At 43.0% G+C, this 27,500-nt stretch overlaps 3 protein-coding genes and 3 long non-coding RNA genes across 20 annotated transcripts in view; 2 read left to right on the top strand and 4 right to left on the bottom strand.

Annotated features, from left to right (window-relative positions):
• LOC127010169 (uncharacterized) overlaps positions 1–4,990 on the top strand; it is a 31,483-nt gene extending 26,493 nt beyond the window's left edge. Inside the window, exon 3 of the long non-coding RNA XR_007762970.1 lies at positions 4,760–4,990. This is a non-coding gene — a long non-coding RNA (uncharacterized LOC127010169). The remainder of the gene's footprint in view (positions 1–4,759) is intronic.
• A 579-nt stretch (positions 4,991–5,569) lies between these two features.
• Positions 5,570–17,196, top strand: LOC127010229 (isocitrate dehydrogenase [NAD] subunit gamma, mitochondrial-like). The gene is made up of 9 exons (XM_050884107.1): positions 5,570–5,700; positions 6,664–6,699; positions 7,150–7,375; positions 8,188–8,273; positions 8,870–9,003; positions 9,894–10,125; positions 10,772–10,958; positions 11,685–11,766; positions 16,629–17,196. Exons 1-9 carry the CDS (start codon positions 5,632–5,634, stop codon positions 16,636–16,638), a joined length of 1,062 nt encoding a protein of 353 aa, XP_050740064.1. The 5' UTR covers positions 5,570–5,631; the 3' UTR covers positions 16,639–17,196.
• On the bottom strand, positions 13,179–15,027 carry LOC127010168 (uncharacterized). The gene is made up of 2 exons (XR_007762969.1): positions 14,641–15,027; positions 13,179–14,429 (listed from the first exon to the last, which is right to left on the bottom strand). It is a non-coding gene; the product is annotated as an uncharacterized LOC127010168 (long non-coding RNA).
• Positions 17,197–17,648: 452 nt separating the features above from the next.
• Positions 17,649–19,983, bottom strand: LOC127010165 (uncharacterized). Of its 14 annotated transcripts, none has more exons than XM_050884040.1 (4): positions 18,767–19,983; positions 18,617–18,736; positions 18,405–18,464; positions 17,649–18,133 (listed from the first exon to the last, which is right to left on the bottom strand). In XM_050884040.1, exons 1-4 carry the CDS (start codon positions 19,169–19,171, stop codon positions 17,783–17,785), a joined length of 936 nt encoding a protein of 311 aa, XP_050739997.1. In that variant the 5' UTR covers positions 19,172–19,983; the 3' UTR covers positions 17,649–17,782. The 14 variants fall into 14 exon arrangements, with proteins under 14 accessions (XP_050739997.1, XP_050740003.1, XP_050740002.1 ...); XM_050884046.1 differs by having other exon boundaries at positions 18,617–18,706; XM_050884045.1 differs by having other exon boundaries at positions 18,797–19,983.
• A 218-nt stretch (positions 19,984–20,201) lies between these two features.
• The window catches only part of LOC127010164 (sushi, nidogen and EGF-like domain-containing protein 1), a 21,753-nt gene continuing 14,454 nt past the window's right edge, over positions 20,202–27,500 (bottom strand). For both annotated transcript variants that reach the window (XM_050884033.1, XM_050884035.1), the window contains 7 exons: positions 27,255–27,422; positions 26,856–27,032; positions 26,421–26,592; positions 25,943–26,053; positions 24,739–24,932; positions 23,637–23,833; positions 20,202–22,922 (listed from right to left, as the gene is read on the bottom strand). In XM_050884033.1, the coding sequence (XP_050739990.1) occupies positions 22,728–22,922; positions 23,637–23,833; positions 24,739–24,932; positions 25,943–26,053; positions 26,421–26,592; positions 26,856–27,032; positions 27,255–27,422 (1,214 nt within the window). In that variant the 3' untranslated portion in view covers positions 20,202–22,727. The remainder of the gene's footprint in view (positions 22,923–23,636; positions 23,834–24,738; positions 24,933–25,942; positions 26,054–26,420; positions 26,593–26,855; positions 27,033–27,254; positions 27,423–27,500) is intronic.
• LOC127010167 (uncharacterized) lies at positions 23,859–24,725 on the bottom strand. Its single transcript, XR_007762968.1, has 3 exons — positions 24,589–24,725; positions 24,074–24,428; positions 23,859–23,981 (listed from the first exon to the last, which is right to left on the bottom strand). It is a non-coding gene; the product is annotated as an uncharacterized LOC127010167 (long non-coding RNA).

The following is a 27,500-nucleotide window of genomic DNA, read 5'->3' as shown; positions in this document are numbered from 1 at the left end:
TAAAAGAGAGACAGGAGAATAAGATAAAGAAAGAAAGAAGGAGAGAAGGAAAGATAAGAAAAAAAATGAAGAAAGAAAGAAAAGGGAAGGAAAGTAGAAGAAAAGAGAGAAGGAAAGGAATATAAGTAAACAGTAAGGAATGAAACGAAGGAGGGAAGGAAGGAAAAAAGAAGGAAAATATATGGGAAAAGACAAAAAAAGGAAGAAAATGAAAGAAAATGAATGAGAAACAAAGTGAGAGAGAGAAAGATGAGGAAGATAATAGGAAACAGAAGAAGAGGAGGAGAAAGTGGAAGGAAGAGAAGGAGATGAAGAGGAAGAGGAGGTGGAGGAGGAGGAGGAAGATATACAAAAAAATAAATAATAAAAAACACGAAAGAAAGAATAAATGAAGAAAATAATAATAATAAGAAAAAAAACACGAGACCAACTCCCCCCGCCCCCCGTTTTCTATGAGTATTCGGAGACGCTGGGAAACTTATGTAGAAATCGAGGGCGATCACAAAAAACGGAACTCTTGATGCTGTTGAATTAGTTATAAAGAAAACGAGGAAGGGGAGATTCTGATCGCTTCCCACGGGCCTGAGAGAGAGAGAGAGAGAGAGAGAGAGAGAGAGAGAGAGAGAGAGACTTAAGATTCAAAAGTTGTTCTCTTCTTCCTCCTCTACCTCTTCCTTCCTTTTCTTTCTACTCGTCCTCTCCATCTTTCTTTGTTTCCTATATCTTTCTCCTCTTCCTCCTCTTCTTCATCTTCCTTTTCCTGCTTTCTTTTCTCATTTTCCTTCTCTTTCCTTTCCCTCTTTTCCTCCTTTTCCTTTCCATTCATTCAACTTCTCCTATGCCTCCCTCATCTTCCTCTTCTTCATCTTCCTTTTCCTGCTTTCTTTTCTCATTTTCCTTCTCTTTCCTTTCCCTCTTTTCCTCCTTTTCCTTTCCATTCATTCAACTTCTCTTCTTTTCTCCTATGCTTCCCTCTTCTTCCTCTTCTTTCTTCTCTCATTCCCTTCCTTTCCTTTCTATTCCTTAACATTCACTTTCTATTTCTTTCACTTCCTTTCTATTTATTTTCCTCCTTTTTTTCTTTATTTTTCCTTAATTTTCCTTTATCTCTTCTTCCTTTTCCTTCCCTCCTTTCCCTTTCCTTCCCTATTCTTCTCTTCCAATCACATTTCCTACTTTCTTCTGCCTTAAGATGCCTCTCCTTTCCCTCCCTTCCCTCCCTTAACGCCCTTCCCTCCCTTCCCTTCCCTTCCCTTCCCTTCCCTTTCCTTCTTTCCCAAAAAATGGACAGAGAGGAAAAAAAATAGTTCCCACGAGTGACATAAATTTAGGTAAAAAAGGAAAAAATCATTAATATGTAACCCAGCCTCTCTCTCTCTCTCTCTCTCTCTCTCTCTCTCTCTCTCTCTCTCTCTCTCTCTCTCTCTCTCTCTCTCTCTCTGTTTTGGGTACTTTTTTCATTCATTTCTTTCTTTTTCTTTCTTTTTTTCTTTTTCTTTCCATTTTCTACGTTTTCTATCTATCTCATATTCTCTCTCTCTCTCTCTCTCTCTCTCTCTCTCTCTCTCTCTCTCTCTCTCTCTCGGTCCCATTGTGTGAATTTTTATCAATCGAAGGCTGTCAGTCTCCTCCTCCTCCTCCTCCTCCTCCTCCTGGGGTCGAAGAGGAGGGAGGAGGAGGAGGAGGGAAGCCGAGAGGAATGTTGGGAAAGAAGGAAATAAGGGAGAGGAGGAGGAGGAGGAGGAGGAATGGTCAAAGAGAGGGCTTTCTTTACATATAATTGCGATTTTGGGGGTGATAGTAGTAGTAGTAGTGGTAGTGGTAGTAGTGGTAGTAGTAGTAGTAGTAGTAGTAGTAGTAGTAGTAGTAGTAGTAGTAGTAGTAGTAGTAGTAGTGGTGATGGTAGTAGTAGTAGTAGTAGTAGTAGTAGTAGTAGTAGTGGTAGTTGTAGTAGTAGTAATAGTAGTGGTGGTGGTGATGGTAGTAGTAGTAGTAGGAAGAGGAGAAGGAGAAGAAGAAGAAGGAGGAAAAGAAGGAGGAGGAGGAGAAGGAGGAAGAAGAGAAGGAAAAATATATGAAAAAAAATATTAAAAAATACCAAAATATGTAAAATAATTGAAAGAGGGGTCACACAATAACAAAAGCAACTATTTTTTTCACACACAAAACTTTCCCTCGGGCGCAGGAATTTTTGGGTCCCTTTTTATGCTATTCACTTACTTTTTTTTTTCCTTCCCTCCCGCGATGACTAAAACGATGTGTGTGTGTGTGTGTGTGTGTGTGTGTGTGTGTGTGTGTGTGTGTGTGTGTGTGTGTGTGTGTGTGTGATATAGGCCTATGTATGTATGACCTCCCATTTCCTACTAATATTACTACTACTACTTATATTACTACTACTACTACTATTACTGCTTCTACTACTACTACTACTACTAATAATAATAATAATAATAATAATAATGATAATAATGATAATAATAATAATAATAGTGATTGTTTAATTCTGCTTCTTATAATATTCCTTCTTTTTCTTCCTTTTTCTTTTTCTTCTTTTTCTTCTTCGTCTTCTTTTTTCTTCTTTTCTCTTAATATTTTTTCTTCTTCGTCTTCTTTTTCTTCTTCCTCCTCCTTCTTCATCTCCCTCTTCTTTTTCTTCTTCCTTGTCTACTTTTTCTTCTACACCTCCTCCTCCTCCTCCTCCTCCTCCTACTACTACTACTACTACTACTACTACTACTACTACTACTACTACTACCCCCACCAATAACACACACACACACACACACACACACACACCGGGGGTCTAAACACACACTCGTTTTTTTTTTTTTTCCTCCTCATTGAAGAGAGAATTCCTAAGTCCCTCCTTCTTCCCTCCTCTCCCGAGTGGAGGGGATAAAAAAAGTAAATTGGGACAGTTTCCTTAACGGCGGAGGAAAGGGAGGAGGAGGAGGAGGAGGAGGAGGAGGAGGAGGGAGGGAAGGAGGAATGAATAGAAAGGGAAAATAACCTTGTGTGTGTTTGTGTGTGTGTGTGTGTGAGAGAGAGAGAGAGAGAGAGAGAGAGAGAGAGAGAGAGAGAGAGAGAAAGAATGTATAAATGTCACCCCTAAAAGACATCCATTTTCTCTCATCCTCTCAGAAATTTCCTTTTTAAGACAAACTAAAGTAAAAAGAAGAGTTATTTTACCCTATATAACCCCATTCAGTGACCTCGTAAACCCACACCACTGGATATTTGGTAAAGTGGGCGTGATAGTCAGCATGGATTTAATTTGATGAAGGGACGAATTTTCTTAGTAATGCAACAATATAATGGACGGGAAGAAAGTTTATGGATGAAAAGATTTGGTAGGAAGAAGTATAGGTGGGATACAGGGCAGTTGACGAGTGGAATAGGCTGGGTGGCCGTGTGTTAGCTGGATATGTAGAAAAATTACTGCATACAAGAGATTAGATGAGCTTGGGGAGGCGGATGATAGGGGCTACACTGCCACTCGCGGTAGGTTACATATAGACGGAGGCTGCTAAGTTTAGGCCAGTGCAAGGTCTAAATAATAATTGGACCAGTGGGCTTTTTGCGGACCCCTTACGTTCAGATGTTCCTAAAGACACAACACACACATAATAACCAGTAATATATAGCATTAAGTCAACAATTAAAGAGGAGGAATAAGAAGAAGAAAGAGAAGTACTAGTATATAATATAAAAGAATGCTGAAATAAGTAAGAAATTAAAGAAAAAATAGAAATAGATGTAAAATTATCGATTGTCAGATTGTAAATGTAGGTCGGTATATATGTCTTGCAGAAGCTTGGTTTTTTTTCTTGTTTTTTTCTTGTTTTTTTTTTTCTTTTCTTTTCATCTTTAGAAATATAATAACTACAGAACGGAAGATAAAATTATATACGTAAATAAATCAACAAGTAAAGTGATTTGGGGAGAAGAGAGACTTAAAAAAATAACAAGCAAAATGGCCAATAATTCTTCTTTTTCCTCCTCCTCCTCCTCCTCCTCCTCCTCCTCCTCCTCCTCCCTAACTGACCCATCCCATTGAGGCGTATTCGTGTGTAATAATGAGGTGGTCACTTAGGATGGAGAGAGAGAGAGAGAGAGAGAGAGAGAGAGAGAGAGAGAGAGAGAGAGAGAGAGAGAGAGAGAGAGAGTAAAAACGAAGAAATGTAATAATCTTTTTCTTGTCCATTCTTATTCTTCTATCTTATTCTTATCATACATTCTGTTATATATATTTTCTTTACTTACCTGCCTCAGTATTTTTTTTCTTTATTTTTCTTTATTTTCTTAAGTTCGTATCAATAGTTTTTTTATCACTTTTTTTTCATGTATCGAAGTTATTGTATTGTTTTATTTTAAGAAGTTTTGCCTGTTTTCTTAATAATTTTTCTAACTATTTCTAACACACGTATAATTCAATAGTTTTTTTAATACTTTTTTTCATATATCGAAGTTATTGTATTGTTTTATTTTAAGAAGTTTTGCCTGTTTTCTTAATAATTTTTCTAACTATTTCTAACACACGTATAATCTTTTTTTTTTTTTTTTTTTTTTTGACTCGAGAGACACAAATTCAAATAAACTTCCTTCGCAATCACTAAGTCTTCCTCTTTAATAATCTATAGTCACTTTTTTTTCCGTGATTCTTCCTTTATTTTCTTTTTCATTGTCTATCTTTATCATTTTTTCTCACTTCGTTTCATTTATCCATTTTTTTATGATTTTGTTTTTATTTTTTCCCAAGGCATGTCGCTCACCGGCACTTCTTTCACACTAGAACGAAGGGAGAATGAAGGCAAATATTAAATAGTAGGAGAAGTAGGAGGAGAAGAAGAAGAGGAAGAAGAAGAAGAAGAAGAAGAAGAAGAAAAGAAAATTGCAAAAGGAAAAGAAGAATAAGAACTAAAAGAAAAGGAAAGAAATGGTAACAAAGGAGAAAATACAAAAAACTATGAACAAGAAAGAAGAAAAAGAATCAGAAAACAGAAAGGAATTAGAGACAAAATAGGAGTCCACATGAAGAATGAGAAGACGAGGAGGAGGAGGAGGAGGAGGAGGAGGTCAGGAAGGAAGGAAGAGGAGGAGGAAAGAATACGTCTATATGGAATCCAAGACGATATGTGACTAATGACATCATGGAGAGAGAGAGAGAGAGAGAGAGAGAGAGAGAGAGAGAAATATATATTTTTGAAATCCTCATTATTTTACTATGTATCTGTCTTTATCACCTTATTTTTCCTGGATATCTGTAAAATATGTATTTTTAGCTGTCGTTCCATTTATTTGTCTACCTATTAATCTATCTATCTAACGATAGATAGATTAATATATATATATATATATATATATATATATATATATATATATATATATATATATATATATAGATAGATCGATAGATAGATAGATAGATAGATAGAGAGATAGATAGATAGATAGATAGATAGATAGATAGATAGATAGATAGATAGATATAGATAGATAGATAGATAGATAGATAGATATTTATAACCTTGTCACTTGCGCGTGGTACATTCCCGCTACTCTTGGCAGCGGTCGTCGCTACTCGTGGCAGCGTTGGCAACGCTGCCGCCGGCTGGGAGGTAAACACACGCCATGGCCGCCCTCAGGAACTCCCTCGCCCTGCTGCCCCGCCTTCCCCGCCTCCTCGGCGCCGCCCCCAGGGTAAGCCAGTGTCAGGGGCACACGGAAATCACTCACTATTATATTCTCCATTATTCTGCGTCTTCGTCTGCCTTGCCAGCCACCTCTGTGCTCTGTTTGACCTCATTGGTTTATCCTGGCCCTGGCCGGTCATGTCAGGGCCTGGAATTCTTACCCTGGCGGGGACACTGTGCCCCGACCAGGCACTGAGCCCCGGCCAGGCACTGAGCCCCGGCCAGGCACTGAGCCCCGGCCAGGCACTGAGCCCCGGCCAGGCACTGAGCCCCGGCCAGGCACTGAGCCCCGGCCAGGCACTGAGCCCCGGCCAGGCACTGAGCCCCGGCCAGGCACTGAGCCCCGGCCAGGCACTGAGCCCCGGCCAGGCACTGAGCCCCGGCCAGGCACTGAGCCACGGCCAGGCACTGAGCCCCGGCCAGGCACTGAGCCCCGGCCAGGCACTGAGCCACGGCCAGGCACTGAGCCACGGCCAGGCACTGAGCCCCGGCCAGGCACCGAGCCCCAGCCAGGCACTGAGCGACTGCCCGGCACTGAGCCCCGGCCAGGCACTGAGCCACAGCCAGGCAGTGAGCACCGGCCAGGCACTGAGCCCCAGCCAGGCACTGAGCCACGGCCAGGCACTGAGCCCGGCCAGGCACTGAGCCCGACCAGGCACTGAGCCACGGCCAGGCACTGAGCCCCGGCCAGGCACTGAGCCACGGCCAGGCACTGAGCCACGGCCAGGCACTGAGCCCCAGCCAGGCACTGAGCCACGGCCAGGCACTGAGCCACGGCCAGGCACTGAGCCACGGCCAGGCACTGAGCCACGGCCAGGCACTGAGCGAGGCCTCCAGCCAGACCTGCAGCGGACGGTTTTCCTTAACCCGTCCGCTGCGATTGTTAGGGATTTTGCCTTCACTGGTAGCCTGGTAACATGTAGTCCCAGTTTAATGTTACTGACACTCATGTTTTTCTCCCTTCTTCCAGGTAACAAGCACATGCCCTCAGAGAACCTTCACAGCAGTAAGTACATTATTACTTTCAATATTATTATTTTTATTATTATTATTATTATTATTATTATTATTATTGTTATTATTACTATTGCTATTATTATTATTATTGTTACTATTATTATTGTTGTTCTTGTTTACTGGCATGCTATTCCTTTTTATCATTTTCTGAAGTTTTAGTAAGATTTTTCAGGTATTTACAATTCTACTTTATTTGTAGTATTTATAGTACATAGCAATAGTGGTCGTAGTGATGGTATTATTATCATTAGTAGTAGCAGTAGTACAGTAGTAGAAATATTTTTACTTTGCTCTTTACCATATCCTATCATCCTCTATCCCATATCCTATCATCCTCTATCCCATATCCTATCATCCTCTATCCCATATCCTATCATCCTCTATCCCATATCCTTTCTCCCTCCCCCATTCCTCCCACGACCCCATCTCCCTTCCCCAGTCCCAGCCGTTCCCGGTGGCACAGTATGGCGGGCGGTTCACCGTCACCATGATCCCCGGCGATGGCATTGGCCCCGAGATGATGGGCTACGTGCGGAACATCTTCAGGTACGCGGGGGTGCCGGTGGACTTTGAGGAGATTCAGATCACCAAGGACTCCACCGAGGATGAGTTTGAGAAGGCGCTCATCTGCATCAAGAGGAACGGAGTGGCCCTCAAAGGTGGGAGTTGAGGAGGTGGAGAGTATTAAGACACATGTCCATGTAAAATTGACCTCTCTGACCTCTCACTTTTTTTCTTCTTTTTCTTTTCTCTTTTTTTCTTTTTGGTGGGGAGGGCAGCATCTGGAGGGCTTTTTTTTTTTTTTTTGTGTGTGTGTGTGTGTGTGTGTGTGTGTGTGTGTGTAAAAAGAAAAAAAAAAGTACATTACCTTAAACTGGATCTCTATCTCAATCAAGTACTTAGTCATCATACAATCAATCAGTCAACCAGCCAGTCATACATCAATCAGTCTATTAATCAGTCAACTAATCAAGCAATCAACCATTTAATCAATCAGTCAGTTAACCAGCCAGTCATACAGTCAATCAGTCAACTAATCAAGCAATCAACCATTTAATCAGTCAGTCAGTCAAACAGCCAGTCATACAGTCAATCAGTCAAGCAATCAACCATTTAATCAATCAGTCAGTCAACCAGCCAGTCATACAGTTAATCAGTCTATCAATCAGTCAACTAATCAAGCAATCAATCAGTCAGTCAGCTAACCAGTCAGTCATCCATATCTCACACCTCATAAATACACAATATGAGTAGCAGAAATATAGACAGTGATACCAGAAACCCACTACCACCACTACCACTAACACCACCAATATCACCCACCCCTAACACCACCACCCCACCATCACCCCACTTACACCCCCTTTCACCCCTTAGGCAGCAGCACCGAGAAATGCCTGCGACACGGCCTATGCCCTCCATACGCACGCTCCGCCCACTTGCTTGACCCTGTTAATGGCTTGACCTGCCCACCCAGAACGCCACCCCCTCCGCTACCCTGACCTGGACATTGTGCTCATCAGGGAGAACACGGAGGGGGAGTACTCCATGATGGAACACGAGGTAAGGGGGGGGTTGTAAGAAGGGGATGCATGGGGGTACACAAGAGATGGGTACACAAGAGGGGGGGTACACACAGAGAGAGGGGACACACTCATCACCACACTTTCATCACCACCATCACCAATTTCTCATCACCATCACCAATTTCATCACCAATTTTTCACCACACACTTTCATCACCAATTTTTCACCACACACTTTCATCACCAATTTTCACCACACACTTTCATCACCAATTTTTCACCACACACTTTCATCACCATTTTTCACCACACACTTTCATCACCAATTTTCATCACCAATTTCTCATCACCATTTTATCACCAATTTTTCACCACACACTTTCATCACCATTTTTCACCACACACTTTCATCACCAATTTTCATCACCAATTTCTTATCACCATTTTATCACCAATTTTTCACCACACACTTTCATCACCAATTTTTCACCACACACTTTCATCACCATTTTTCACCACACACTTTCATCACCAATTTTCATCACCAATTTCTCATCACCATTTTATCACCAATTTTTCACCACACACTTTCATCACCAATTTTCATCACCAATTTCTCATCACCACCCCCAGAATGTGAGTGGCGTGGTGGAGAGCCTGAAGGTCATCACACGCTTTGCCTCGGAACGCATCGCCCGCTACGCCTTCCAGTACGCGGAGAGGAACGGGAGGTCAAAGGTCACCGCCATACACAAGGCCAACATCATGTGCGTATATAATGATGATGATGATGGTGATGATGATGATGATGGAGTTGATGTTTATTTTTTCATTACTATTTTTATTTATTTATTTATTTATTTTTAGGTCTTGCCAACTACAGTGATTATTATTATTATTATTATTATTATTATTATTATTTTATTTATTTATTTATTTATTTTTTTTTTTTTTTTATTTTTTTTTTTTTTAGGTCGTGTCAAATACAATGATGATGTTTTCTTTCTCTGTATTTTCTTCTTTTTTTCTTGTTTTTCTTTAATTATTTTGTGTTTTTTCTTCTTTTTCTTTTAACGTTTTCTCTTTCTTTATTTCTTCTTCATTTTCTTGCCCCATTTTCTCCTCCTTTTTATTTATTCTTTTCCTAGTTTTCCTTTTATTTTCCCTATTTTCTCTTCTTCCCTTCATTTCTTCTTTCTATTTTCCTTTTTTCTTCTTTTCATTCCATTCCTTTATCTGTCTTTCTTTCCTCATTTTCCTTCTCTTTTTCTTTTAATTTTTTCATCATCATCATCATTTTCCTCACCATTCCTCAATTTTCCTTTTTCTTTCCATTCCATTTCTTTATCTGTCCGTCTTTCCTCATTTTCCTTCCCTTTTTTCCTTTAATAATAATCTTTTCATGACAATTTATATATAAGAAAGAACACTAATGACCCTCCTTCTCGTCCTCTTCCTCCTCCTCCTCCTCCTAATCCTAATCCTTTTTCTTTTCATTCCATTTCTTTATCTGTCTGTCTTTCCTCATTTTCCTTCCCTTTTTTCCTTTAATAATAATCTTTTCATGGCAATTTATATATAAGAAAGAACACTAATGACCCTCCTTCTCGTCCTCTTCCTCCTCCTCCTCCTCCTAATCCTCCTCCCACCCCCACAGGAAGATCTCCGACGGACTATTTCTCGAGACCTGCTGGCGCGTCTCAAAAGAATACCCGCACCTTGAATTCTCAGACATGATCGTGGACAACACTTGCATGCAGCTGGTCTCTAAGCCTCACCAGTTTGATGTCATGATTCTGCCTAACCTCTATGGCAATGTGGTGTCCAACGTCGCCTGTGGGCTTGTCGGAGGGCCCGGTCTGCTGTCTGGGAGGAATTATGGAGAGCATGTGAGTGTGGGGAGAAGGGGAGGGTAGGGAAGGGAGGAAAGTGAGAGAGAAAAAGTTGAAGTGTGTGTGTGTGTTTAAGAAAGAGAGATTTTGTGTGTGTGTGTGTGTTTAAGAGAGAGAGAGATTTTGTGTTTGTGGAGAGATGTGGAGGAAAGGGAAGGAAGGGAGAGAAATTGTGGAGAGATGAGAGAGTGAGGGGAAAGACTTGCAGTGTGTGTGTGTGTGTGTGTGTGTGTTTAAAAGAGAGACATAGATTTTGTGTGTTTGTGTGTATGTGTGTGTGTTTGAGAGAGAGAGATAGAGAGATGTGATAATGAGAGGAAAGACATTATATTTACATTGTTTTCCGCTCTTTCAATTCCCCTCTTCCATCTTTCCTTCCTTCCTTCCTTCCCTCGTTCCACTTTTCCTCCATCAATTCTTCCTTCGTTAACCTCTCTCCTCCATATTCTCCCTCCCTCCTCTCTCCCTTCCTTCTCTCTCTTTCTCCACATCCTAACCATCTTTCCGCTCCCTTCTCCTCCATACCAACCTTTCTCTCCATCTCTCCCTTAAATCCCGGCACATGCATTTCCCCCTCCAATATTGCTCCCTTATCCAGCTCCCTTTCTCTCCCTTCCCTCACACCCTCTCTCTCTCCCCCTAGTTCGCCGTGTTTGAGCCTGGCACACGCAACACAGGGACATCGGTGGCTGGGTTGAACGTCGCAAACCCGGTTGCAATGCTTAACGCAGCCTGTGATATGCTGGACCACCTGGGCCTGACCGCTCACTCTGGGCTCATCCGCAAGGCTATTGATAAGACCATTAATGTGGACTTGATACATACTGCTGGTGAGTGTGTGTGTGTGTGTGTGTCCTGGGATCATATTAATCTTTGTTCTGTATTTGTTTTGATTTGGAAATATTCTTCAGTGGTTAGTTCTTCTTGTTCCTTTTTTCTCTCTCCCTCTCTCTCTCTTACTCCCTTCTTCCTCTTCTTTGTCCTTTAACTTTATATAATGTCTTTTGCTGACCTGTACATTCTTCCTCTTCCTTCTCCTTTCTCCTCCTCTCCCTCTCCTTTCTCTTCCTCTCCCTCTCCTTTCTCTTCCTCTTCATCTTCTTTCTCTTCCTCTCCCTCTTCCTCTTCATTCACTAACCATACATCCTCTACTCTCTTCCCTTCCCTTCCGTCCTCTCCCTCTCATTTAAACGATGTTCTCTGCTAACTAAACATCCTCTCCCTCTTCCTCTCTCTCTTCATCTTCACATCATTTTAACTACACATCCTCTCCTCTTCCTTCCCTTCCTTCCTCCTCTTCTTCTCTCCATCTCTCTTTCATACGACAAGCTCGACCACCACTTCCTTCAACTTACCATTCACTTAAGTAGAAATGCTAGGTCTTGGGGGGCATTTCACTTAATATAATGTTACTTAGGCTTAAGGAGAGATCACTTAGTTTGGACCATAGGCTCTGTGTGTTCTGAATATCTTATGTAAATCAGTGTAAACTCTCGACATCTGCTGACTATATCCCTCTCCCTCTTTCTCCCTCCCTCTCCCTCTCTCCCTCCCAGATATTGGCGGACAAGCAACCAGCCTCGATGTGGTTCAGAATATCATCCACGAGGTTCAGGAAGCAACCAAAGGAGGCAGTTGGTAATGTAGACACCCTCCTCCTCCTCCTCCTCCTCTTCCTCCTCCTCTTCCTCACACCTCCTCCTCCCCCTCGCACCTCCTGGCATGGTGATGTGAAGCTCCCTCGCACACCCTCAGACCTGCATGTAAGTAGTTGTTGGTGGGTGCTTATTGGTATGTGTGTGTGTGTGTGTGTGTGTGTGTGTGTTTATTAAGAGAAAGAGAGGGAGAGAGATGGGTATGGTGTGTGCGTGTGTGTGTGTGTGTGTGTGTGCATATTAAGAGAAGGAGAGATAGTTCAAGATGTGTATATGTGTGTGTGTGTGTGTATTAAGAGAAAGAGTGGGAGAGAGATGGGTTTGGTGTGTGTGTGTGTGTGTGTGTGTGTGTGTGTGTGTGTGTATTAAGAGAGGGAGAGATAGTTCAAGATGTGTATATGTGTGTGTGTGTGTGTGTGTGTGTGTGTGTGCATATTAAGAGAGGGAGAGATAGTTCAAGATGTGTATATGTGTGTGTGTGTGTTTGTTTTCTCTTTTTCAATGTGTGTGTGTGTGTGTGTGTGTGTGTGTGTGTGTGTTTAAGAGAGATGGGGAAAAAGTGTGTGTGTGTGTGTGTGTGTGTGTGTGTGTGTGTGTGTGTGTGTGTGATGCATGTGGTTGGTAATGGTTATAGTAGTAGTAGGAATAGTAGCAATAGTAGTAGTAGTAGTAGTACCCTGGTTTTACAATTTTTGGGAATATTATTATTATTATTATTATTATTATTATTATTATTATTATTATTATTATTATTATTATTATTGTTATACTTCCCTCAGTCCATTTTCTCTTAATTTCTTTCTTTTCTTTGTATTTTCTTAGCCTTGGATGGATAACTGATTTATTTTCTTTATTGTTATTACAGAAATTTAACACTGAAAGAATAATTAATAAGCAGAGACAGAATGATGGAACAGGAAGAGATAGAGAGAGAGAGAGAGAGAGAGAGAGAGAGAGAGAGAGAGAGAGAGAAAATTGGGATATTATATGTCAAGAAGAAGAAGAAGGAGAGGAAGAAGACAGACAGATAGATAGAATGAAAGATAGACAGATAGATAATATAGATAGATACACAAGAGAAGGGAAGAAGGGAAAATGAGAGAAAAATGAGTTAGTGAAAGAAGAAGAAAGGAAATTGAAAGAAGAGGAAAAGAGAAAGAGATTGAAAGAGAAGAGAGGAGAGATAGAAGATAAATAGATAGATAATTATAGATGATAGATAGATAAAAATAGATAGGCCTACATGCACAAGAGAAAGGAAGAAGGAAAATGAGAGAGAAATCTGTTAAAGAAGAGGAAAGAGGAAATTGAAAGAAGAGGAAAAGGAGAGAGAGAGAGAGAGAGAGAGAGAGAGAGAGAGAGAGAGAGATAGGTCAATAGATAAATACATAGACATTTCCTTCATCAAATTTTATTACTAATCGCTTATAGAAAAATATATATTGCACAATCCTCTTAACAGTAGTACAAAAAAATATATATACAGTGTTAATCTTAGTATAAAAAGTTTATAGGCCTAAAAATATATATAGTGATAACATTAGTATAAAAAGTTCATAGGCCTAAAAATATATATAGTGTTAATCTTAGTATAAAAAGTTCATAGGCCTAAAAATATATATACTGTGATAACATTAGTATAAAAAGTTCATAGGCCTATACTAACAATAATAATAATAATAATAGTAATTGTATGTTTATAAATGCTTGGAAAAATGCTTTAAATATTATTAGTATGTGTAGTCATTGATTTCTCTTTTTTTTAATTGTTATTTAGTGCAATTTAGATTAAAACGTGTGTAAGTATGTCTGTATGTGTGTGTGTGTGTGTGTGTGTGTGTGTGTGTGTGTGTGTGTGTGTGTGTGTGTGTGTGTGTGTGCATTTCAATATCACTGGACAATTAAATGCTTGAAAGTCTTATAAATTACCCCAATAATAATAATAATAATAATAATAATAATAATGTCAGTAATTACATCATCATTACCTTAACCTTAATTGACCTAACCTTCATTATAGCACCTGGCAGAAGCATGATTATTACCTGTACAAGTCACATACCTGTCCTAGTTAATTACCTCTCATTAGCTAGCTGCCCCTCATTACCTTGTCTTCCTCCTCTTCTTCTTTTTTATGCTTAATATTCTTAAATGTCTCAGGGTCTTAATTCAATATTTTCCCTCTTTTTCCTCTTCCTATCTCCTCTTTTTTTTCCTCTTATTTCATCTCTTTCCGCTTCTTCAATCTTCCTCCTCCTCCTCCTCCTCTCTCTCTCTAACACTATTCTCAGAGCCTCCCTCCTCCCTTCTTCCTCTACGTCACTGCCTCTTCTATCCACGTGGTCTGCAGCGTATGGTAGTCTGGTGGTGGTTGTGGTGGTGGTGGTTGGTGGTGGTGGAGTGTAAGCCCCCACCCGTCCCAGAGCGTTGGTTCGATTCCCGTGGCTGGGTCGTCCGGGTTGACAGCTTTCCACCAAGTGTCTGAGGATGTGAGGTGGTGGTGGTGGTTTGGTTGCCCTCCTCCTCCTCCTCCTCCTCTTCCTCCTCTTCTTCTTTCTTCGTCTCCTCCTCCTCGTCTTCCTGTTACGGAGTTTCTGGTTTCGCGTTCGCCTTCTTCCTCTTCTTCTTCTTCTTCTTCTTCTTTTCCTGTTTGTTAATTATAGTTATGAGAGGTTTACTACTACTACTACTACTACTACTACTACTACTACTACTACTACTACTATCACTACTACTACTTCTACTACTTATACTTATACTACTGTTACTACTACTATTACTACTACTATCATCTCTCTCTCTCTCTCTCTCTCTCTCTCTCTCTCTCTCTCTCTCTCTCTCTCTCTCTCTCTCTCACCTGATGTCACAGATTCCTCCTCCAGTATCCACTCTCCCTCCACCTCCTCCTCCTCCTCCATCTCTCCATTTCTTTCCTCCACTATCTCATTCTTGGAGGGAGAGAAAGGGAGGAAGAAACTCAACTCCCTCCTTTCTCTCCTCTCTTCTCTCCATCTCTCACTTTCATGGGAGAGAGAATTGGCGTGGGAGAGAAGGAAGAGGAGGAGGAGGAGGTGGAGGTGGCGTGGTGGTGGTGGTGAAGTGGTGTTGACTGGTGGTGGTGGTGGTGATTGTGGTGGTGATGTCATCTGTCTGTCTGTTGAGGAAAAATTGGTTGTATTAGTATTCTCTCTCTCTCTCTCTCTCTCTCTCTCTCTCTCTCTCTCTCTCTCTCTCTCTCTCTCTCTCTCTCAACTCCAGATTCTGTTCCCTTCTCCTCCATCAATTCCTCTTCTTCCTCCTCCTCTTCTTCATCACCTAATTCTATGTATCTCTCTCTCTCTCTCTCTCTCTCTCTCTCTCTCTCTCTCTCTCTCTCTCCACTCCAGATTCAGTTCTCTCTTCTCTTCCATTAATTCCTCCTCCTCCTCCTCTTCCTCTTTTTCATCATCCTTATCTTCCTTTCCCTTCTCTTCCTCCTCTCTTCCTCCTCCTTTCTTTCACTAATTCATTCTCTTTTTAACTTCAAATAATCGTTATAAAAAAGTTCGTAAAATGAGAAAAAAATGAAGTTGTCTTATATATAGAACGAAATTTTGCGTGTTATGATAATGTGTGTGTGTGTGTGTGTGTGTGTGTGTTTGGCGGTTACGTAAACACACACACACACACACACACACATTGAGATACAAAAGAAAAAAAAAGATAGTTAACTTCATATCACAAGACTTCCTCCTTCTCCTCTTCTCTTCCTCCTCCTCCTCCTCTTCCTCCTCCTCCTCCTCTTCCTACCTCTTCTCTCCTCTCCTCCACACACAGCACTTCCCAACACCACGAGGAGAGAGAAACTGAGGGAGGAGGAGGAAGGGAGAGAAGAGAGGAGAGGAAGGGAGAGACAGAGAGAGGGGAAGAAGGGAGGGAGGGAGAGAGGCATGTGTGTGTGTGTGTACGTGTGTGTGTGTGTGTGCGCGTGTGTGCATACTTGTAATTCGTGTCTTTTCTTACTAATTCTTGCCATTTCCTTCTTTCTTTTCTCCTTCTCTTTATCTCCTTTCCTCTTCCTCCTCCTCCTCCTCCTCCTCCTCTTCCTCTTCGTCTTCTTTCGCATCTTGTTCTTCTATTGTTAATCTCTTCTTCCTTATCTCCAGTTTCATTTCTGTTCTTCTCTTCCTTATTTCCTCCTCCTCCTCTTTATCTTCTTTTCTTCTTTCTATTGTTATTCCAATCGTCACCTCTTCTTCTTTATCCTTCCTCTCCTCCTCTTCCTCTTTCTCTTCTAAGCCAAACCTCTTCTTCCTCATCTCCAGCTTCCTCTCCTCTGTTCTTCTCATCTCCTCTTCCTCCTCCTCCTCCTCATCCCCTCTCGCAAAACCCAAACCGTCAACCCAGTCTGAACTTTTTGCTCTCTGGTGGGTAACAACCTCCTCAATTTCCACCGCCTTATTTCTCCTCTTTATTCTCTTATTTCTCCTCCCAGACTCGCTCGTTTCTCTTCTTCAGTCTTTCTAGTCCTTGTATTTACCTTTCTCTTCTTGGGGCCGTTTGGGAATGAGGAGAAATAGGAGAAAATGGAGGAGAAATGAAGGTTAAGGAGAGGAAGGGCAGAGGCGTTTGGTAAGGATGTTAGCAGACACCCAGACGTGCTCTCTCTCTCTCTCTCTCTCTCTCTCTCTCTCATTTCGTGTAGATACAGATGTTAGTTGAGAGAGAGAGAGAGAGAGAGAGAGAGAGAGAGAGAATGTATACGATACCCTAATCATTATCATTATTATTATTATTATTATTATTATTATTATTATTATTATTATTATTATTATCATTATTAACATCATTATTTCTCTTTCGCAGGTTAGGATAGGCCTACCCCCCACCCCCACCCCCACCCCCCGCCGCCCCTCCAGCCGCCGCAGTCACACCTGAGAATTACGTTTACTAATGAGCCTAATTAAGGAAAATGAGACAGGTAATTAGATAGATCATTGTTATTATTATTGTTGATGTTAGGGTCTCAATTATCTACCTAATGCTTTAATATCTACACACACATATATACGTCATTAGTGAAACAATTAGAGAGAAAGTAAGATAGCAATTAAAGAAAGAAAGATAGCAATTAAGAGAAAGAAAGAAAGCAATTAGATATAGTAAAGAAAGAAGATAGGAAATTAATTAAGAATATGAAGTTAGAGACTAATAAAAAAAGAATATATATGATTTTAAAGACATTGAAAAAGCTTTATTGTTAATAGTAGAAAGTTAGTAGATACAGTCGTGTGTGTGTGCGTGTGTGTGTGTATGTGTACAGTGTAAGTATGTGTGTGTGTGTGTGTGTGTTTTATTTGTACATAGTCACCGCCGTCACTTTGTTCGTTCGTGTGTTTGTTCGTTGTACAATACTTAAGTGGTGGTCATGAAATGTCTTTGATTGTCACACACACGGTAACCTTAAGCTGATCTTCAGAGGAGGAATTCATCTCGGAGCGTGGGAAGAGTTAGGAGCTGGGGAGGAAGCTGGGTGGAGGAGGAGGCCGGAGGAGGAGGTGTTGAAGGTCGAGGAGGAGGAGGAGGTGTTGAAGGTTGAGGAGGAAGTGTGGAGGAGGAGGAGGAGGCTTTGTAGGTCGATGAATTGTGGAGGAGGAGGTAGTTTTGAAGGTCGAGGAGGAAGAGGAGAAGGTGGTTTTAAAGGTCGATGAGGAAGTGTGGAGATGGAGGAGGTGGTGTTTAAGATCGAGGAGGATATTGGAGGTTGAGGAGGTGGTTTTGGAGGTCGAGGAGGAAGTGTGGAGGAGGAGGTGGTTTTGAAGGTCGAGGAGGAAGTGTGGAAACTTTGGAGGTCGAGGAGGAGATTTTGGAGGTCGAGGAGGAAGTTTGAAGGTTGAAGAGGAAGTATATAGAGGAGACTTTGGAGGTCGAAGAGGTGGTTTTTGAGGTCGATGAGGAAGTTTGAAGGTTGAAGAGGAAGTGTGGAGGAGACTTTGGAGGTCGAGAAGGAGGTTGTGATGCTAAGGCCTATCGATCCAAGCTATTTTCTGCACTGAACTTCCTATAACGATCAGAAGAAAATAAGTTAAATGAAAAGAAAAGGAAAATAAATATAAATAAATAAAACAAGAAATATAAGAGAATGGAAACAGAGAAATAGAATCAAAGTACGAAAAGAAAAAAAAAAAGAGTACAAGTTGTCTGGTTTGGTCTGGGCTCAAAATTACTTTAGTTATATCAAAAGATCTTTCGTTTTCTTCCATCACGACTTTCAAGGGTAACACGTATATTTTCCACCAGTGAGATTCATCCTTTCCCAGCATCCACCAGTGAGATTCAACCTTTCCCAGCATCCACCAGTGAGATTCAACCTTTCCCAGCATCCACCAGTGAGATTCATCCTTTCCCAGCATCCACCAGTGAGATTCATCTTTTCCCAGCATCCACCAGTGAGATTTAACCTTTCCCAGCATCCACCAGTGAGATTCATCTTTTCCCAGCATCCACCAGTGAAATTCATCCTTTCCCAGCATCCACCAGTGAGATTCATCTTTTCCCAGCATCCACCAGTGAGATTTAACCTTTCCCAGCATCCACCAGTGAGATTTAAATCTTTCCCAGCATCCACCAGTGAGATTTAACCTTTCCCAGCATCCACCAGTGAGATTCAACCTTTCCCAGCATCCACCAGTGAGATTCAACCTTTCCCAGCATCCACCAGTGAGATTCATCTTTTCCCAGCATCCACCAGTGAGATTCAACCTTTCCCAGCATCCACCAGTGAGATTCAACCTTTCCCAGCATCCACTAGTGAGATTTCAACCCTTCCCAGCATCCACCAGTGAGATTTCAACCTTTCCCAGCATCCACCAGTGAGATTCAACCCTTCCCAGCATCCACCAGTGAGATTCAACCTTTCCCAGCATCCACCAGTGAGATTCAACCTTTCCCAGCATCCACCAGTGAGATTCAACCTTTCCCAGCATCCACCAGTGAGATTCAACCCTTCCCAGCATCCACCAGTGAGATTCAACCTTTCCCAGCATCCACCAGTGAGATTCAACCTTTCCCAGCATCCACCAGTGAGATTCAACCTTTCCCAGCATCCACCAGTGAGATTTCAACCTTTCCCAGCATCCACCAGTGAGATTCAACCTTTCCCAGCATCCACCAGTGAGATTCAACCCTTCCCAGCATCCACCAGTGAGATTCAACCTTTCCCAGCATCCACCAGTGAGATTCAACCCTTCCCAGCATCCACCAGTGAGATTCAACCTTTCCCAGCATCCACCAGTGAGATTCAACCTTTCCCAGCATCCACCAGTGAGATTCAACCCTTCCCAGCATCCACCAGTGAGATTCAACCTTTCCCAGCATCCACCAGTGAGGTTTAAGGAATAGAAATACATGAGTCTACCTTTTTTTCATATGTTTATTGTAAAGGACACATCATTATATTAATAGGTATCATCACAACTGCTTGTTATTATAATTATTACGAATATATATAATAATAAAAAAGACAAGAATAGAGATACAGAGAGCGGTTTGACTACAGAAGATGAAGGGAAAGAGAGATAAATGGAAGAAGAATTAGGAGATAAAGTTAATATTTGGTTAAGAGAAAGAGAGAGAAAGAAGAACGAAGAATAATTTTGATGAAGTAGTGCATGGAAGAGAGAAAGAGAAGATGAAAGACATAGGAGAGATTAAGAAGAAGAGGAAGAAGTGCATGAAAGAGAGAGAGAGAGAGAGAGAGAGAGAGAGAGAGAAAAAAAAACAATACTAATTTCAATTGAAGATGAAAGAGAGAAGAATAGAGAAATAGAAGGAAAGTAAAATAATAACCAAAAAAGGAATCATTAAACTAGACAATTAAAAGTCAGAAAAAGAGAGAGAGAGAGAGAGAGAGAGAGAGAGAGAGAGATCAAGAAAAAAACCTACCACTTAAGATAGGGAGTGGCTTAAAGGGGACTGATAACCCAGAATAATATTAATAGTTTTGCATGATTTCTACGCATCAGCGCGACACAGAGAGGAACCAAAGTGACTGGATGTTAATGGGTTAGAGTCGGCTACTACCCAGCGACACCGGACAGACGTACAGACAGACACCTAGACAGACTATCGCAAGGAAGATTATGGAGTTGAGAGCAAGGGGAAAGATAGATTAGACAATGGATAGCTTAATAGAGAAATGCATGGGAAATAGAAAGGGTTGAGACCGAGGGATAGTTAGGTTAGACAACGATGAAGTTTAGAGCACTAGCAACGAAGGCTCAATCCGAGGAAGTCCCAAAGTAACGTAGAGGTTTGTGAAGCTACGAGGCGTGGGTTTAGTTTTGCCTTATGGGGGTCGATTCGTGAAGATGGAGTTTTGTTTCTCTTAAGGGGGGGTTTCGCGTATATTATTTTTTGTTTTTGGTATTTCAAGGGAGATTCTCTTAAAGGGGGGTTTCGCGTATATTATTTTTGTTTTTGGTATTTCAGGGGAGATTCTCTTAAGGGGGGGTTTCGCGTATATTATTTTTGTTTTGGTATTTCAAGGGAGATTCTCTTAAGGGGGGGTTTCGCGTATATAATTTTTTTGTTTTGGTATTTCAAGGGAGATTATCTTAAGGGGGGGTTTCGCGTATATTATTTTTGTTTCGGGTATTTCAAGGGAGAAGTTTTTTGCGTAATTGTTCGTGTTTCTGGTTTTGTGGCGCTGGAAATGAGATCGCACTGAAGAAAAGTAACTTGAGCGAGAGATCGTGAAATAAAAAGTGTATTACATCTCGCATATAACGGAACAAAATGCTGGAAAAGAAAAAAAATGAAAACTGGAATGAAAAAAAAATCGAATCACTTGAAATCTTTAAAAAAACAAGTGCAATAAAGATGAGTTAAACCGAATAATAAAGACATAAACAAAGAAATCAACAAAGTAAAGAATAATAATAGGCAAGAAGAATCAAGCAATAAAATTAACTAGCGGAATAACAAATGGGGGTAATTAAAACATGCAAGACTGCCACCAGAAACAACTGAGTAAGAAATTAATTGATTACCGAAAAATCATCATTGTTTCATTCTCTTTCATTATTATTATCATCCCTCTCCTCCTCCTCCTCCTCCTCCCTAATCAGTTCTCCGTTTTCTGTTCTCCATCTTCTTCGTGGGCGCCCCCTCGGCCTCGTAACCTCACAGGAACTCCTTAAAGAGACGCCTTCATGGCCTTCAGGGTGGTTATGCGGCCCCCGGGACAGGACGAAACGACAGACGAGACAGACAGACCGTGGAGGTGTGGTGCTGAGGTGTGGTGAGCTGGTGTTGAGGTGGTGTTGAACTGTTAGGGTGGTGGTGGTGGGTGTGTTTGACCGGAGTGGTGATAGTGGTGGTGATTTTTAACTGTATTGGTATGGGTGGTGATGTAGTGGTGGTGGTGGTGGTGGTGTTTCTGTACACATATAACATTGAGTTTATCTATAATTTGGTCTTGAATATAATTTGGCGTTTAACTTTTAACTCTCTAATAACTGATTCGTATAAATAATTTCGGTTTTCTTTTTCATTTCAAATTTTGATCGCACGGAATTCTAGTTTCCATAATTTTGATCGTTTATGGTAACTTGTTTTCTTATTAATCATTTTAATTACACATAAATTTTTACTTTGCATGTAACTAATTATCCTTTGCCTATAATTACATCACTCATATCCATATCATTATAACCTTGTATGGAGTGAGCTGTAATTGGGTTCTCTATCAAATCATCTCTCCGTGCAATTAGAACAGGCCTAAAGCATTACCAATATCATAATCATTAATTTTGTCATCCTAATCATCTCAGTTATCATCATTATCATCATCATCATATTTCGAAGCCTCAAACGGTTCAGTCGACTGTTTCGGAAAGTGTCGTTCGGTAGAGCATAGTGAAGCATAGCGCGAGTGACGGGGGCTTCTAAAAAGGGGACGTGGGAGGGGAGCGAAGGGAAGGGAGGGAAGGGGTGAGGGAGAAAAAGGGGACGATTCTGACAAGGTTAGTGACCAGGGTGGAGTTCCCGTCATCAGATATTGCCTTTCGCTTGTTCCTCCTCCTCTACTTCCTCTTCCTCCTCCTCCTCCTCCTCCTCCTCCTCCACGCCCAGGTGAGTGGAAACCGGGTGCCAGTTAAGGTGGGTGGTGGTGGTGGTGGTGAGCGGTGTTGTCAAAAAGTATGTTCACAGGGTCAAAAAAGTATCTTCGTAGATCTCGTTTTTTTTCTTTTTTGTTTTTTTCGAGAAGTGGCGGAAGGGACTTTTTTTTTTGTATTTGTTTATTTTGTTTTTTTATATTATTTTTGGTTTTTGGTTTTGTGAATTTTGAAAGTTGCCGAATTTTTGTGGTCATTTCTTCTTTTCTTCTTTGTTTTTGTTTTTCTTCTTTATTGTTTTTTTTTCTTCTGCTCTTTTTTGGAGGTGGTGGTGGTGGTGGTGGTCTCCCATATTATTTTTTTTATTTTTTTTTTATTTACTTTCATCTGAGTCTTCTTCCTCTTCCTCTTCTTCTTCTTCCTCCTCTTCTCCTCCGCCTTCTTCTTCTTCTTCTTCATTTCCTCCTTCTTCCCCTCCCTCCTCCTCCTCCTCATTCATTCCTCCTCCTTCCTCTTCTTGTCCTTCCTCTTCCTCTTGAACCTGTGTCATCTCTTCCTCTTCCTTTACTCTAAGCTGGAGTAAATGATCTTCCTCTTGGAGTCTTCTTCTTCTCAGGTCCTCTTCCTCAAATCTTCTTCTTCTTAACTCTTCTTCCTCTCTAAACCTCCTTTCCTGCTCTTCAATCCTCCGTCTGATCGCTGCTTCCTCCTCCCTCAGCCGCCTCATTTCCTCAAGTCTTCTTCTTCTGGACTCCTCTTCTCTTCGCTCGAGGAGACTTACCACCCCTCCACCGCCCGTCCCTACCCCACTCCTCTCTCTTACCCTCTCGTCCCCGCTAGCGTGTCCCTACTTTGCCCGTCCCGCTGTGAACCTGCTGCTAGCGAACCTGCCGCCGGTACTGCCGCTGGCGCCGATGTAACATCCGTGTCGTGGGTCACCATTGTAGCCTGAGGGGCAGGAGCAAACCGGCTGGTGTTCCTTGACGTTGCATTGCGCGTTCTCGCCACACACGCTATCGCCCTCTAGTGTGAAGCAAGGGCTCTGGAAGGAAGGATGGCTGGTTACTGTTGGCTTAAGGGAGAGCTTATGATATGGACAAAGTGAATGTCTGGGGAAGGAAGGGCTTTGATATGGACGAAGGGAATGGCCGGGGAAGGGAGGGCTTTGATATGGAAGAAGGGAATGGCCGAGGAAGGGAGAGCTTGTGATATGGACGAAGGGAATGGCCGGGGAAGGGAGAGCTTGTGATATGGACAAAGTGAATGTCTGGGGAAGGGTGAGCTTATGATATGGACAAAGTGAATGTCTGGGGAAGGAAGGGCTTTGATATGGACGAAGGGAATGGCCGAGGAAGGGAGAGCTTGTGATATGGACGAAGGGAATGGCCGAGGAAGGGAGAGCTTGTGATATGGACGAAGGGAATGGCCGAGGAAGGGAGAGCTTGTGATATGGACGAAGGGAATGGCCGAGGAAGGGAGAGCTTGTGATATGGACGAAGGGAATGGCCGAGGAAGGGAGAGCTTGTGATATGGACGAAGGGAATGGCCGAGGAAGAGAAATAGCTTACAAGACCCAAACCCAAACACAACCTCACCTTACTATCACAACCTCTCCCGAAAATGACCTCTCTTATGCCCACCCTTCCAAACTTACAAGGGGGCAGTGATTAGCGATCTTTTATCTTCCCATTAGTATTATTTTTCCCTCTGACCTCCTCCTCCCTCTGCTGTAAAAAGAATAAAGTCACTCCCTCACCTTGCACTCGTACAGGTAACAGGCCTGGTTCCGTGGGCACTGGTCGTTGGTCTCACACTCTCCCTTCTGGCAGGAGATGAGCGGGTTTCCAATGTAGTAACGGGGACACGTGCACACCGCCCTGTCGTTCCCGTCCTTGTCGTAACCCGGGGTACATTCAGCGTTGGTCCCGCACGGGTTGGGATTGCAGTGGTCCTCTGTATGGGGGAGACAGGGGGCCGTATTACCAAAGATTTCGTTGTCCAAGAACACATATTTGACCAAGCTTTCATAGGAGTTTGGGACATTTCCAGGAGTAGTTTTATGGCCCTGGTGGTAGTCTGACCCTTCCTCTGTGCCGTGAACCTAAAGAAACACTCATTATAGGAGTTTGGGACATTTCCAGGAGTAGTTTTATGGCCCTGGTGGTAGTCTGACCCTTCCTCTGTGCCTTGAACCTAAAGAAACACTCATTGGAACCCGATTGACCCTCTCATTGGCCTTTAGAAACAGGTGATGTGAGAAGCCAAGGGGTCTTATAATATCGACCAGAGTGTGACTGCTCCTTCGGCCACCTCTTCGGATACTTTACAGGAGCAGCGAGTAGCGGGCTTTTTTTTTATTGTTTCCTTTTTTGTGTGTGCCCTTGTGCTGTCTCCTTTGCTGTAAAAATAAAAAGGGGGAAGGTGGGGAGTGAGAGGAGACGCAAGGAAGAAGGGGGAGAATGGAAAAACTCTCTTCCCTTTCTCTATTCCCTTCCCTTCGTTCCCTTACCGTCCTCCTCCTTCCCTTCTTCCTTACCCCTTCCTTAACCTTCCTTACCATCCTTCCCCTTTCTCTATTCCCTTCCCTTCCTTCCCTTACCGTCCTCCTCCTTCCCTTCTTCTTTACCCCTTCCTTAACTTTCCTTACCATCCTTCCCCTTTATCTATTCCCTTCCCTTCCTTCCCTTCTTCTTTACCCCTTCCTTAACTTTCCTTATCATCCTTCCCCTTTCTCTATTCCCTTCCCTTCCTTCCCTTATCATCCTCCTCCTTCCCCTCTTCTTTAATTTCCCTTCCTTTCTCTAGCGGTTCTATCCTTCTCTTCCCCCCCCCCCCTCCCCCCCTCCCCCCCTTCTTACCTCGTGTGAAGGCGCGGCAGGACTTGAAGGGGTCGCCGGTGTGTGTCTTGGGGCAGGAGCAGATCGCCTGGTGCCTGGACACCTTGCAGTCGGCGCCGATGCCACACGCACCGATGCAGGGATCAACGCACCTCAGCCTCACGCACGCACGAGTGGAGCCGCACTCGTCGTGGCTAGTGCACTCGGCGTAGCATCTGAGGCAAGGGGAGAGGGGTGAGAGGGGAGGAGAAAAAGAGGAAGAGAAGAGAGAGAAATAAGGCGGTTTCAAAATTTACCAGTGAAAGGGATGAAAGGATTAAGATGCTGGTCAACTCTTGCATAAGCTATTTGGACAGTATAGGATGAAAGAATTAAGATGCTGGTCAACTCTTGCATAAAGGATCTGGACAGTAAAGGGATGAAAGAATGAAGATGCTGGTTAACTCTTACATAAGGGAATTGGACAGTATAGGATGAAAGAATGAAGATGCTGGTTAACTCTTGCATAAAGGATCTGGACAGTAAAGGGATGAAAGAATGAAGATGCTGGTTAACTCTTGCATAAAGGATCTGGACAGTAAAGGGATGAAAGAATGAAGATGCTGGTTAACTCTTGCATAATGGATTTGGACAGTAAAGGGATGAAAGAATGAAGATGCTGGTTAACTCTTGCATAAGGGATTTGGTCACATTAGGGATGAAAGAATGAAGATACTGGTTAACTCTTGCATAATGGATTTGGTCACTATAGGGATGAAAGAATGAAGATACTGGTAAACTCTTGCATAAGGGAATTGGACAGTAAAGGGATGAAAGAATGAAGATGCTGGTTAACTCTTTCATAAGGAAATTGGACAGTATAGAGATGAAAGACTGAAGATGCTGGTTAACTCTTGCATAATGGATTCAGACAGTAAAGGGATGAAAGAATGAAGATACTGGTTAACTCTTTCATAAGGGATTTGGATCGTTTAGGGATGAGCTAGAGTAGAAAGTCGTGTGCAGCGTGGCCACGGGAGAGAGGGAGGGGCTAGGATGGGAGGGGAAGGAGATTAGGCAAGGAAGGGATGAGGAGGAGGAGAAGGAAAAACAGTGACGAAACAGGTTTATGATTAGATCTAAGACGCAGAGAGACAAACAGGTACACACACACACACACACACACACACACACACACACACACACACACACACACACACACACACACACACACACACACACACACCTGCTGTATGGGTCTCCTTGGTAGTGTTCGGGGCAGGAGCAGACAGCGCGCGCATTTCTCACATCACAGTAGGCGTTCTCACCACAGGCTTTCACGCAGGGGTTGACGCAGCTGTAAGAGGAGTAGCAGCAATAGTAGTAGTAGTAGTAGTAGTAGTAGTAGTAGTAGTGGTAGTCCTCCCCTACCCTTCTCTTGGCATTGATCTCCCTTCTTTACTCTTTCCCTTCCCTTCCGTACCATTGTCCTACTCACTTCCTTCCCCTGCCTCCCTTCCCTTCCCTTCCTTTCCCTTGCCTTACCTAGTCATTCACCTCCCTTCTCTACTCTTCCCCTTCCTTCCTCTGCCTCCCTTCCCTTCCCTTGCCTTACCTCACCTTGTCATTCACCTCCCTTCTCTACTCTTCCCCTTCCTTCCCTTACCATTGTTCTCCCTTCCTTCCCTTTCTCTCTCCTTCCCTTTCCTTCACCGTCCACTCACATGTTGTTGCGACAGGCCATATTGTGCGGACACTCGGAGTCGCTCACACACTCTGGGCGACACTCTTGGAGGGGGTTGCCGATGTAGTTGGTGATGCAGGAGCACTTGGCTCGGTCGCCAGACACCTCGCATTTCGTGTTCCTCCCGCAAGGGGACGGGTTGCACAGCTCCTCTGGGAAGGGGAAGGGGAAGGTGAGCAAGGGGGAGAGGAAGGGGGACATTTTGAAAGAAGAGGAGGAGCGGGAGAGAAGGAGGCGGTCTGAGAGTTTACCAGTGAACGGGATGAAAGAATGAAGATGCTGGTTACCTCTTGCATAAGGGATTTGGACAGTATAGGGATGAAAGAATGAAGATGCTGGTTACCTCTTACATAAGGGATTTGGACAGTATAGGGATGAAAGAATGAAGATGCTGGAAAGGGAGCCATCAACTTACCGGGTAGGAAGCGGCGGCAGCCTTCGAAAGGGTCGCCCACCATGCCACGGCCGCAGGAACAGACCGGCTGGTGGTTGCGCGTGACACACTCGGCGTTCCTGGCACAGAGTTCCAGGGAGCAGGGGTCGATGCAGCGGAGACCCTTGCAGGCTTGGTAGTCGGGGCAGTCGTCGCTGTCTGTGGGGGGAGGGAAGGGTGAGGGGACGATGACACGGTGAAGGGAAATACGGTTGACGTGAGGTAAGGGAAAGTTAGGTTAGGGTGAAAGGGTAAGGAAAAATAGGGTTAGGTTGAGAGAAGGAAGGGAGAGAAAGAGATAATGATGATGATGAAGAGTGAGAATAGGAACTACAATACTTCTACTATCACTACTACTACTACAACAACTACTCCACTCACCAATACACTCGCCGCGGATGCATTGTTGGAGCGGGTTGCCTTCATAGCCGACGGGGCAGGAGCACACTGGTCTCTCTCCTTCCTCCCTGCAGTTGGCGTTGATACCACAGGGCTCGCGGGCGCACGGGCTTACGTAGGGGGCAGGGGGGGCCGCTTTACTCTCAGGCTCTGTGGGGGGGGCGGGTGAGAAGGGGGTTGAGTGTGGGAGGGTGGGGGAAAGAGAAAGAAAAGAGGGGTTGTGTTGTG

Source organism: Eriocheir sinensis, chromosome 42, assembly GCF_024679095.1.
Source record: "Eriocheir sinensis breed Jianghai 21 chromosome 42, ASM2467909v1, whole genome shotgun sequence".
Taxonomy (NCBI): Eukaryota; Metazoa; Arthropoda; class Malacostraca; order Decapoda; family Varunidae; genus Eriocheir; species Eriocheir sinensis.
This window is presented reverse-complemented; position numbering and strand designations above follow the sequence as displayed.

Excerpts from the sequence above, each read along its gene's own strand:
- LOC127010229 (XM_050884107.1), top strand. The coding sequence starts at position 5,632 with ATGGCCGCCCTCAGGAACTCCCTCGCCCTGCTGCCCCGCCTTCCCCGC. Across the intron at positions 5,701-6,663 it reads TCCTCGGCGCCGCCCCCAGG|GTAACAAGCACATGCCCTCA; the intron begins GTAAGCCAGTGT and ends CCCTTCTTCCAG. Across the intron at positions 8,274-8,869 it reads ACTCCATGATGGAACACGAG|AATGTGAGTGGCGTGGTGGA; the intron begins GTAAGGGGGGGG and ends CACCACCCCCAG.
- LOC127010165 (XM_050884036.1), bottom strand. The coding sequence starts at position 19,171 with ATGTATTTCTATTCCTTAAACCTCACTGGTGGATGCTGGGAAAGGTTG. Across the intron at positions 18,465-18,616 it reads ACTGGTGGATGCTGGGAAAG|GTTGAATCTCACTGGTGGAT; the intron begins GTTGAAATCTCA and ends ATGCTGGGAAAG. Across the intron at positions 18,134-18,404 it reads ACTGGTGGATGCTGGGAAAG|GTTGAATCTCACTGGTGGAT; the intron begins GTTAAATCTCAC and ends ATGCTGGGAAAG.